General features: G+C 49.4%; 2 protein-coding genes across 10 annotated transcripts in view; one reads left to right on the forward strand and one right to left on the reverse strand.

Annotated features, from left to right (window-relative positions):
• Positions 1-3106, reverse strand: part of CEP63 (centrosomal protein 63) — a 66635-nt gene extending 63529 nt beyond the window's left edge. For 3 of the 7 annotated variants that reach the window (XM_075546894.1, XM_075546893.1, XM_075546890.1), the window contains exon 1: positions 2299-2432. In XM_075546894.1, the coding sequence (XP_075403009.1) occupies positions 2299-2304 (6 nt within the window). In that variant the 5' untranslated portion in view covers positions 2305-2432. Of the gene's footprint in view, positions 1-1868; positions 2119-2298; positions 2434-2975 lie in introns of those variants that run through there. The other 4 variants (XM_075546896.1, XM_075546892.1, XM_075546891.1 and 1 more) reach the window with 4 other exon arrangements.
• ANAPC13 (anaphase promoting complex subunit 13) lies at positions 2018-7004 on the forward strand. Of its 3 annotated transcripts, none has more exons than XM_075546899.1 (3): positions 2018-2361; positions 4722-4830; positions 6449-7004. In XM_075546899.1, exons 2-3 carry the CDS (start codon positions 4732-4734, stop codon positions 6572-6574), a joined length of 225 nt encoding a protein of 74 aa, XP_075403014.1. In that variant the 5' UTR covers positions 2018-2361; positions 4722-4731; the 3' UTR covers positions 6575-7004. The 3 variants fall into 3 exon arrangements, with proteins under 3 accessions (XP_075403014.1, XP_075403013.1, XP_075403012.1); XM_075546898.1 differs by having other exon boundaries at positions 2020-2409; XM_075546897.1 differs by lacking the exon at positions 2018-2361 and adding an exon at positions 2604-2745.
• The last annotated feature ends 2969 nt before the right edge of the window (positions 7005-9973 follow it).

Genomic DNA, 9973 nt, shown 5'->3' on the forward strand with positions numbered 1-9973 from the left:
CTCGCCCTCAGAGGAAACAGCAGTAGTTTAAGTAGTTTGTATAATTCCTACAAAAGATTTTTAAATCTGGATCGATATCATTTTAAAGGGCAGTGTCAGCCTGGAAGTTTATAAAATTTTAACTCATCTTAGTTTAGTCTTTTTCATTATAACTACCAGATAATGACACAATTCTAAGGCAAGTAGCAGGATCGGAGGGTGGGGGAGAAGGGAAAAAAGGAGCTGATACCAAGGGATCAAATAGAAAGTAAATGTTTAGAAAATGATGATGGCAACATAGTTACAAATATGCTTGATACAATTTATGTATGTATTGTTATAAAAGCTGCAAGCGCCCCAATAAAAAGATCTTTAAAAATTATATAAAGGGGAACCCATCACAGGGTTCGATATATAGCCCACCCCTCAGGGGGATGAGTAACAGAAATGTGGGCGAAGGGAGACAATGGACAGTGTAAGACACAAAATAACAACAATAACATATAATTGATCAAGGATTCACCAGGGAATGAGGGTGGGGAAGGGAGGGGGAAAAAATAGGAGCTGATACCAAGGGCTCAAGTAGAAAGAAACTGTTTTAGAAATGTTGATGGCAACAGATGTACAAGTGTGCTTAATACAATTGAATGACGGATTGTCATAAGATTTGTAAGAGCCTCCAATAAAATTATTAATAAAGAATTTAAACATAAAAGGTAAGTAGCAAGTAGGTTTTAGAAACAAAAGGAATTGATAATAAAGAATAATTCTTTTCAATCCTTTTGAATTCTAGATAAAAATTAATCTGAGGATAAGTAAGATAGTACCTAATCCATTATATAATTGTGTGGACTCTGAGTGATGTGAAGGTTCATGAGCAGGGCTATTAGCCAAAACGGTGGACATTCACTCCGGGGTCCCTCCAAAAGGCCTGGTGATGTTTCACGAAAAAACAGCCACTGAAAACTTGGTGAACAGTTCTACTCCGACACACATGGTACGTGGCCCTGAGTTGAGATGAAGTGATAGTAACTTTTCATGTGTCTAGTACAAATGTGCACTGCCGTTAAGCGTTGGGCTGCTAACTCCAAGATCCACGGTTCAAACATGCCAGCCGCTGCACATAATAAAGATGTCTGTCTGCCCCTATAGATGTACAGCCTCGGAAACCCTACCTAGTGTTACTGTGAGCAGGGATGGGCTTGGCAGTGAGTCGGGTGTTTGCTTTGAGGGCAAATATAAATACTCAGTGTTTAGTTGATGATCCTTCTGGCTTCCTCCGAGAAACAGATACTAGCACCAGCATTTGTGAGCGCTACCAACACGGCATCTCCCAACAGAATAAAGTCACTGCTCTTTACAACTCGGCGTAGGGAATCCTGTGCATAAAGTACAAACGCTCAGGAAAAACTGCTTTGTGCAAGTGTATTCAACTGCCATTCTCAAAGGCCTGCCACCCTTAGCTTTACCCTCCCGATGTTACAGGGACGTAGGCAAAAGCAAACATAGCGAGCCCGGAATTGCTGTCTTTCAATATTTTCACTATTAAGGGTGTTCCTTTGGATCTGCCCTTTTTAAACCTGATGAGTTTTAAAATGCAGTCACGTGCACGCTTGGAGCCATCCATGGAGCGTTCCCCAACTTCAACCCTTCACCATCTGGGGCACATTCCCATACTTCCTGCACGAAATCGTACCATTTTTAATATTAATTTGGTGAACTATCAAACCATGCACGAGGCAGCATGCCCCTGCAGTAAGTCAAGCAATCTAAGAGGGAGGTTGTGCTGGCGGGGCCCGCCGGAGAAGAAGGGGCCGGGGGCAGCTCGCCCTCCCGCGGGCCGCCCAAAGCGCCCTGCCCTCCGCCAGGCTGGGGTCGGGGCTGACCACCTTGTGGGACCGCACCGCGCGCCGGGCGGAGCCATGGCCGCCTTCCCGGGTCCGCAGGGAGCTTGCAGCGAAGCCGAGGGGCGGGGCGCAGGAGCGGACCGGAACCGGCGGAGGCGGGCTGGGTGACTGGCGGACGGCTTCGGGGACCAGCCCCGGGCCATGAGGCCGCGCGGCGGGCCGCAACACCGCAGCCAGGGCCGCCTCCAGACGAGCCCGCCCCTCATCCGACACGACGCGTGCACAGGCGGTTACTTGGGGGTACAGCGAGCGCGCCCCCGAGCCTTCCCGCCGTTACCTGGGGCCGGGGGCGCGCACGCGCGCCCCCGCCAGCCTGCGTCGTGGGCACGTTCGCTCCGCCCACTGCCCCCTCGCTTTTCATTGAAACGACGTCCACTCGAGACCGCCCCTCCCGGCAGGCCAATGGACTCACCGACATCCGGGATCGCGGAGCGGGCGGGCTCGGACCGCAGAGGGTGTGGCTCGGCGGGAGCTGGTAAGGATTTCCCGCGCTCGCTGTGCAGCTCTGGGCGCAGCAGGCAAGGTTCGTCCTTTGCGTCCGGTTACCTCCCCGCTCCCCAGGGGCCGAAGCCTCGCAGGATCGGGGCCCGTGCTGCACCACGTACTGGGTGGAAAGCGGCGCGCGCACCGACCCGCGGCGCGCCCCCCCCCCGCCCTCTGCACTTGGTATCTTCCGCCTCGGGCCGGAAGCCGCTGCGGCTCGCCCGCCGCGCGTTGCGGACGGTGGTGGCCGGCGAGGGTCAATCTTTCCCAGGGCCAAGCCTTCCCGGCTTCGTTTTAGAGATAACACTTTTATAGAGCTGTAAAGACCAAAGATGGATAAAACGTGTGCCTGTTTCAGGGAACGCGCGCGCACCAGGTCTGGGAAGACACATTGGACGGGCACCCACTGTGACAGGCTCTAACTGGACCGTTGACTGCGCCCCGAGACGAGGCTAGGGGGATGCTGAGCATCCGGGAGGCTGGAGGCGCCTCGAGAGCCGTTGTGTTTAGACTGACGTAGGGTCGGCCGGAAGATGGGAGAAGAAGCCTCCCAGAGATTGGGGCTAGCATCTATGTAGGCATAAAGATGTTGAGGGAGAAACTCACCCCACCCTGAAAAATGCAGGGGCGCTCGGTCCCGTGTAGCCAGCGCTCGGGCCAGTGGCAGGATCCTAAAACCCAGGCCGCACCAGGTGTCTTGCTGTCAGTCCGACTCATCGCCACCCTATAGGACAGTTTCCGAGGCTGTAATCTTTCGGAAGCAGGAAGCCACGTTCTCCAGGGCCAGTGGGGAGCATGAGCCGCCTGGTACTTTTGGTGCCTTGGTACCTGTGCCACTGCATCACCAGGGCTCTTGGGGTGGGGGTGAGGCCACTAACCCAATTTTGGTTAGCAGCCTAACACCTAACCTACTATCCCGCTAAATCTAAGGCGCAGTGATCTGAATTATCTTCGCAAAAGGGAGCACCTGCATGGGCCTGGAAAAAACCCAGCAGATTGAACTCTGAAGAGCGGAGAGAAAGAGGAGTGGGGGCACTGCATGGAAAAGAGCTCATGGGGACAAGGATTCCACAAGTCTTAAGTGGAACTGAGGGTAAAAGTACCAGTGTGTAAACTTTCTAAACACAGCATTGACTTGATTTGCAGCATCAACTGGGCAGGGCATGGAAATGATTCTTGAGTGCAGAGTTCAGACCTGCCATTCGTTTCCTGGCAGCAAAAGTGGCTGAACACCTTTTGCTTCAGTTTTGCCTGGATCCTTATGGGAGTGAATAGCTTCCCCCACCCGACCTATGTGATTATTGTTAGGTCTATTGTGCAGTTGAAATATTTGGACCTAATAGGGAGCTGTATGAAGGAATTGGATTCCAACGCCAAAGATTGTTCCTATATGAGTCTCCCTTGTCCCAGAAAAGGTGCCCACAATGAGGCAACACCTGGAACCTGGGAGCCTTTTTGGAATAGATTGAAAGTATTTTGGGAAGAACCGTTAATCAAATATGCTCCCGGAGTAACTTCACCACTTGAGCCAGATGATTCAAGGGAGAGCAACAGTAAGACTCCAGGGAAGGAACCCCGAGGCGGAGCAGGAAAGAGCATGGGGTCCTGCTGGCATCTCCCTGCTTGAGGATTTGTGTCAAACCTGCTGTTAGTCACTGTGTGTAACTCAGGTCACTTCTCCCTTTGCCAAAGTTGGGTCAAGGCAGGCAGAGACCTTTGTCAATGTGGTGCAGGAAATGGGTCCCTGGAGGCACAGTGGTTAAAACGCTTGGTCGCTCACCGAAAAGTCCCCCCCACACACACACACAGACACACACCCCTACCCTCCACTGCTCATTGGGAGAAGGACGTGGGAATGTGCTTCCATAAAGACTGACAACCCGGTGGGTGTTTTGCGCTGCCCAGTGGGGCTCCTGTGAGTTGGAGTGACTGGCATTGGGTGCTGATCGCGCTGGGCCTGGTGCGAGGCTGCTTTAGCGGCTGAGGTCGTTTTGAGTGAAACACTGCCGGGCCGACATCGTGATCGGGGGAAAGAGAATGTGCAGTTAGGAGGGGAAAGCTGCATTTTAGGTGTACTGTGGCCCTGTGAACAAAACCCTCAAATACGTTGCCCTTCCACATTCTGTGAAACTGCTCTCCTTTCCCTGCCGCCAGTGGAGCAACATCTGTCCAGTGTGCACTCGGAGCACCCAATGGATACATCTTACAACGACATCAACTCCTGACCCAGTGAAGACCATGAGGCTTTCCCAGGGTGCTGTTAATGCAAGAAAATGAAGAGCCAGGTGGTCTTAGTACTGGGTTGCTCCATCTCCCCTGGCATGTTTAAAAAATAACCTGTTTGGCCTACAGATCTGATAGCATGGACAGTGAGGTGCAGAGAGATGGAAGGATCTTGGACTTGATTGACGACGCTTGGCGTGAAGACAAGCTGCCCTATGAAGATGTTGCAATCCCTCTGGTAGGTTAGGTTTTGTGCAGAGTATGAAGGGCTACAGGTATGGTCTGGCAGGCCCCCAATGAGGCCGAAGATTCAGGTCATCCTATCAGAGCCCTGAGTGTAGGGCAGTGGTTCTCACCCTCCCTAATGCCTTAACGCTGTCACACAGTTCTCATGTGGTGACCTCCAACCATAACATTTTCATTGCTACTTCTTAACTAATTTTGCCACTGTTATCAATCGTCATGTAAATATCTGATATGCAGGATGTATTTTTATTGTTACAAATTGAACATATTTAAAGCAGAGTGATTAATCACAAAAACAATATGTAATTATATATTGTGAAATATTTATTTATAATGACAAATAAATGAAATGTCTGGAAGCATGGTCTAACATGGATAACAGTCTTCATGCCAGGTACTGGTATGTGGGCGTATCTGCCCGTGGGCGGACCTGCGTGGAGACGGACAGAGGAGCAGTGTCTCGATTCCTAAGACCATCGGAAAGAATGTGTTTTCCGATGGTCTTAGACGACCCCCAAAGGGGTCTCAACCCACAGGTTGAGAACTGCTGGCGTTGGGCTGCAACCCACAAGGTCCATAGTTCGAAACCACGCAAGAGAAGCCTTCCATAGCACCAAAGCCAGAGGTAAACCAGTGAGTGTTTAATGCGTTGGCTGGGGGAAAATGAGCTACAGTAACACATCTGAAGGCTGTCTTTGCCCCTGCATATAGGTTTTCAGTGTTTTGCCATGATTAGAAACTCACGTCTTTGGAGTATACACCTATTCTAGCTTCCTGGGAAAGCAGGCACCAGACATCCTGGCTTCTTCCACATTTAGACCAACAGGTTCCTGAAATACTCTTTCCTTTGCTGCTTGGCTGCGAGGTTGTCAGTGAGGGTCATGGCGTTATCTTTGGCGGCCAGCCCACACTACATGGCTGTCTCAACACGAGAGGAAACTGGAAGGCCTGTCACTAGGCGAATCTCAGCTGTTCTTGAACATTTTCAGTGTCCCCCTTATTTTCTTTGTCATATAGGCATGTTGGGGACCAAAAACTCACTGCCATCTAATTGATTCTGACTCATCATTTTTAGATAAATGCTTAGGTTTCAGGAATGTGCCAGCAAATGTATTACCCCCAAAGACTTAGTTTTGAGTCAGCAGTCCTGCTAGCCACTAATGATAATGGCAGGGGCCCCTGCCCCACTGTGTGCCCTGCCCAGCACTGAACAGCTGTCTGAAATTACCTCACATTTGTCTGCCGGGAGGAAATGCAGGCTCCGAAGGGTTGACTACTTTGCCCAAAGTTGCCCAGCAAATGGTGCAGCCAAGAGCTGGGATCCAGTTTGATTTCCAAGCCTGTGCTTTGAGCCCTACTCTCCTGCCTGCTGTAGAAATGGCAGGTGTGCATCACACCTGCTGCAGAAGGGCCAGGCCACCTTGCACATTGGAGCATTACTTCTGATGTCTCCCTCACATCTATTTATTTTACCTCTTTCTTCAGAATACCCTTGCATCATACTCCTGTTCATAGGCATGCATGGGTTTTAATTCTAAGTGCTCTTGTGTTTTCAGAGATTGGTTATTGCGAAATGTGTTTTGTGCTAATCGTCTCTTCCACCTCTTCAGAACGAGCTTCCCGAGCCTGAGCAAGACAATGGTGGCACCACAGAGTCTGTTAAAGAACAAGAAATGAAGTGGACAGACTTGGCCTTACAGTACCTGCATGAGAACATGCCCCCCATCGGGAACTGACAGCTGGCACCTTGCTCGGGCAGTGTGTGTGTGCGCGAGTGAGTGTACTCACTCGTTTGTCTTTCTAAAAGCTTTCTAACTAAAATCTCTTAGCAAGAAATCAACACCTCAAAGAAGGGGGTGAAGGGAAACTCCGGATAGGGCAAGATATGACAAAATAACAATCTATAAATTATCAAGGGCTCATGAAGGAGGGGGAGGGAAGGGTTAAAAAAAGAGGACCTGATGCCAAGGGCTTAAGTGGAGAGCAAATGCTTTGAAAATGATTAGGGCAAAGAATGTACGAGTTGTATGAGCCCCTAATAAAATATAAAAAAAATGATTAGGGCAAAGAATGTACAGATGTGCTTTGTACAATTGATGTATGTATGGATTGTGATAAGTTGTATGAGCCCCTAATAAAATGTTAAAAAAAAAAAAGAAATCAACACCTTAAAAATATATCCCCTCATCGATTGTGGCAACAAATAAAATGTGGACATATTCACCAGCAACGCGAGCTAAATGAGATTTCCCAAGAATGTGGAACATTTGGCTCTTTGCGCCTCGAACTCTTCATCCAGCGGTGGGTGTTTGAACATGATTGTTAACCTTTGCCCTTAACTGATTCTGTCTTCTTGCCCATGGAGACTTCTCATTACTTTCATGCACCCTGTGCTACGAGAGGATTGAGGATGCAGTGAGCAAGGCAAAGGAAGTCCGACAACAGTGATTACCTGCTCCTGGACGCCTCTAGAGAAGCAGCCTAGGTGGAGGGGTGGGTGTGCACTAACTAGCCTTCGTGCATGGACAGGTGTCGTTGTGGGCCTGTGTTACAGATCTAGAGAGACCCCACTCACTGATCCCTGTAACCCCTAAGATTCCCCATGTGGTTTCAAGCTATGGATAAGTTCTCAGATTAAAAAATCATCTGTTCCTGTCTTCTCTCCCTACACTTTACTTTGTGCCACTAGAAAGGATCTCGGGCTAATCCAACCACTTACTTTATCCAGTAACAGCAGTTCTGATTTTTCTCTCGGCCCTTTCAAATACAGCCGGAACACAGAAGCAGGGACTCAGTACTTAGTCATGTACTCGCATGGGAATGTGTCCTTCAAAAGGCAGGTCACGAAAAGGGGGAGTCAGCCCAAAAAGGCTGGGGGGAATGAAGTAGCTGAGAGGTACACAGAGAAAGAACGCGGTGGCAGACACTAGCACGCCGTTCTGCAGCAACAGTCCCAGCAACCAGGCACTCGCGAGCCAGGTTACGGAAGAGAGTGTGACATGTGGATGTGGAGGGCCTTGGGAAGACGAGCACACATGTACAGGCACACCAACCAAAACAAACGCCGCCAGCAAGTCAGTGCTAACACAAGGTAGCCTGCCCCTGTTGGTTTCCAAGACTGGCCCTTCACAGGAGTAGAAAAGCTCATCTTTCTCTGGAAGAGGGACCTGTGGTGTGCGGGGAGGTCAGATGCTTACAGACATCCTCCCTGAAGGCAGTCGCTGCCAGACTGCTCTCTCCCCACACCATGGGTGGGCCTGCTCCCTGCTGCTGGGGACAATGGATTACTTCTCCCTGAGACCTGCTGACCATTAGCTTGGTTCCTGTAGGTGGAGTTCACACCCTACCTATAATGGTCTCTATCAGTTGAGCCAGGGAATAGGCCAAACCCACTCTGTGACATCCAAAGTTAGGCTGCCATCTGTAGCTAGGATCTGCCCATCTTGCCACATGTGTACCCCCAAACCATCCTCTTCCTATTCCTCTATGGCTAATGACCATAGTTGGGGGACACAGGTCAATGGACTGAACAGTTCATAAAGGTAACATTCTACATTGTAGTTGAGTGGATTCTTAAAATCTTTAAAGCAGCCGTCTAAGATACAGTTACTGGTCTCTATCTGGACCAAAGAAGAATAAAAGTGCAAAATCTAAGTGAAACAATTAGTCTAAAGGACGAATTGTCCACATGAACCATTCTAGCCCGAGACCAGAACAAGATGGTACCTGGCTACCACTACCAGCCACTGTGGGCAGTGGTGTAATAGAAGGTACCAGGTGGAATAGGAGAAAATGTAGAGCAAACCCAAATTCATAAAAACATTTACTGGACTAATAGACATTGGCCTTGAAAATCCTATGGCTTATGGGGCAGCTCTACTCTGTCCTCCAAGGTGACTATGAGTCAGTCCATTCACCGCTGGTGAATTTTGGCTTTTAGTAAAACATGAGGTTGTTTTAGTTCAACTGAAGCATGGAGTGAAGCCTGCGAGACAGGCCGGTTGCTTGGATTCTCTGAGAACTGCCCCGTCCCCAGAGATGGCCAAGCGGCCAGGTTAGTGACCGTCACAGTGATGCCAAACCATCGCTCCTCATATCTCAGATTTCGTGGGCTAACCTGGTCAATGGGAGTTTGGGAATTAATCCATCTAAGACTGTTTGATTTGACTGATGGGCCCAAGGGGCCTCAGGCTGCTGCTTTGGGGTGACCTGTTCCACCATGTACGAAACCATTTAAGGAGGAAAGTTCTGCAGAGACAGGCTAAGAGAATGGCCCCTTGGGTCCTGCCAGCTTTCCAGTTGAATGCAGTTGTGTTGGCCTCCTCTGGAGGAGGTTCCACACTTGGTACTGGAAGTACAGGATTGGGATGAACAAGGTAAGAATGGTCTCTGACTTCATGCAACCACCTTTAATGAAGGAGAAATAAGCATTGAACCAATGATGCAAATCTATCACTTCCTGTTGTGAGAGATGCTGGGTGGATGGAGGATGGGGGGGGAATGGCCCTTTAGCTGGCTTCCTAGAAGCAAAGTGTTAGACTAGAAGCCTTTGAGGGAAGCAGGATGGGATAGGGGAAGAAGAGAAGGCAGTTTCAGCTTAAGTCTGCCCTCAGTCTGATCCCACAGAAGCTGGCAGGCGATGGCACTGAGTTTTCCACCAGGTGGTTCAGAGGCCTAGTGGCATAGTAGTAAAGCACTTGACCCCTAACCACAGGACCTCAGTTCAAACCTACCAGCTACTTTGAGAAATATGTGGCAGTCTACTTGCATAAACAGATGCACAGATCATTTTGTACAGGTTTTTAAATTGCCATCAAGTGTATTCCAGCTCAGCGACGCTCGAACAGACTTGACTGCCCAGAGGGGATCTGAGGCTGAAATCATTAGGGAAACTAACTGCAACATCTCTCTCCCGTGGAGCTGTGGGTGGGTTTGAACCACTGACCTTTAAGTTAGCAGCCAAGTGCTGAGCCAGTGTGCCACCAGGATTCCTCTCCAAAAAGATGATAGCTTTGGAAATCCTCTGCCCCAGAAGGAATATAGAAATGGAGTTTGAGCTTGCACTTAATTGTAGCCCTAATCTAAAAACAACTCGTTCTTTTTTGTTTAATCATTTTATTGGGGGCTGATACAAC

Source organism: Tenrec ecaudatus, chromosome 4 (assembly GCF_050624435.1).
Source record: "Tenrec ecaudatus isolate mTenEca1 chromosome 4, mTenEca1.hap1, whole genome shotgun sequence".
In the NCBI taxonomy this organism is placed as follows: domain Eukaryota; kingdom Metazoa; phylum Chordata; class Mammalia; order Afrosoricida; family Tenrecidae; genus Tenrec; species Tenrec ecaudatus.

Excerpts from the sequence above, each read along its gene's own strand:
- ANAPC13 (XM_075546897.1), top strand. The coding sequence starts at position 2,702 with ATGGATAAAACGTGTGCCTGTTTCAGGGAACGCGCGCGCACCAG. Across the intron at positions 2,746-4,721 it reads AGGGAACGCGCGCGCACCAG|ATCTGATAGCATGGACAGTG; the intron begins GTCTGGGAAGAC and ends TTTGGCCTACAG. Across the intron at positions 4,831-6,448 it reads AAGATGTTGCAATCCCTCTG|AACGAGCTTCCCGAGCCTGA; the intron begins GTAGGTTAGGTT and ends CCACCTCTTCAG.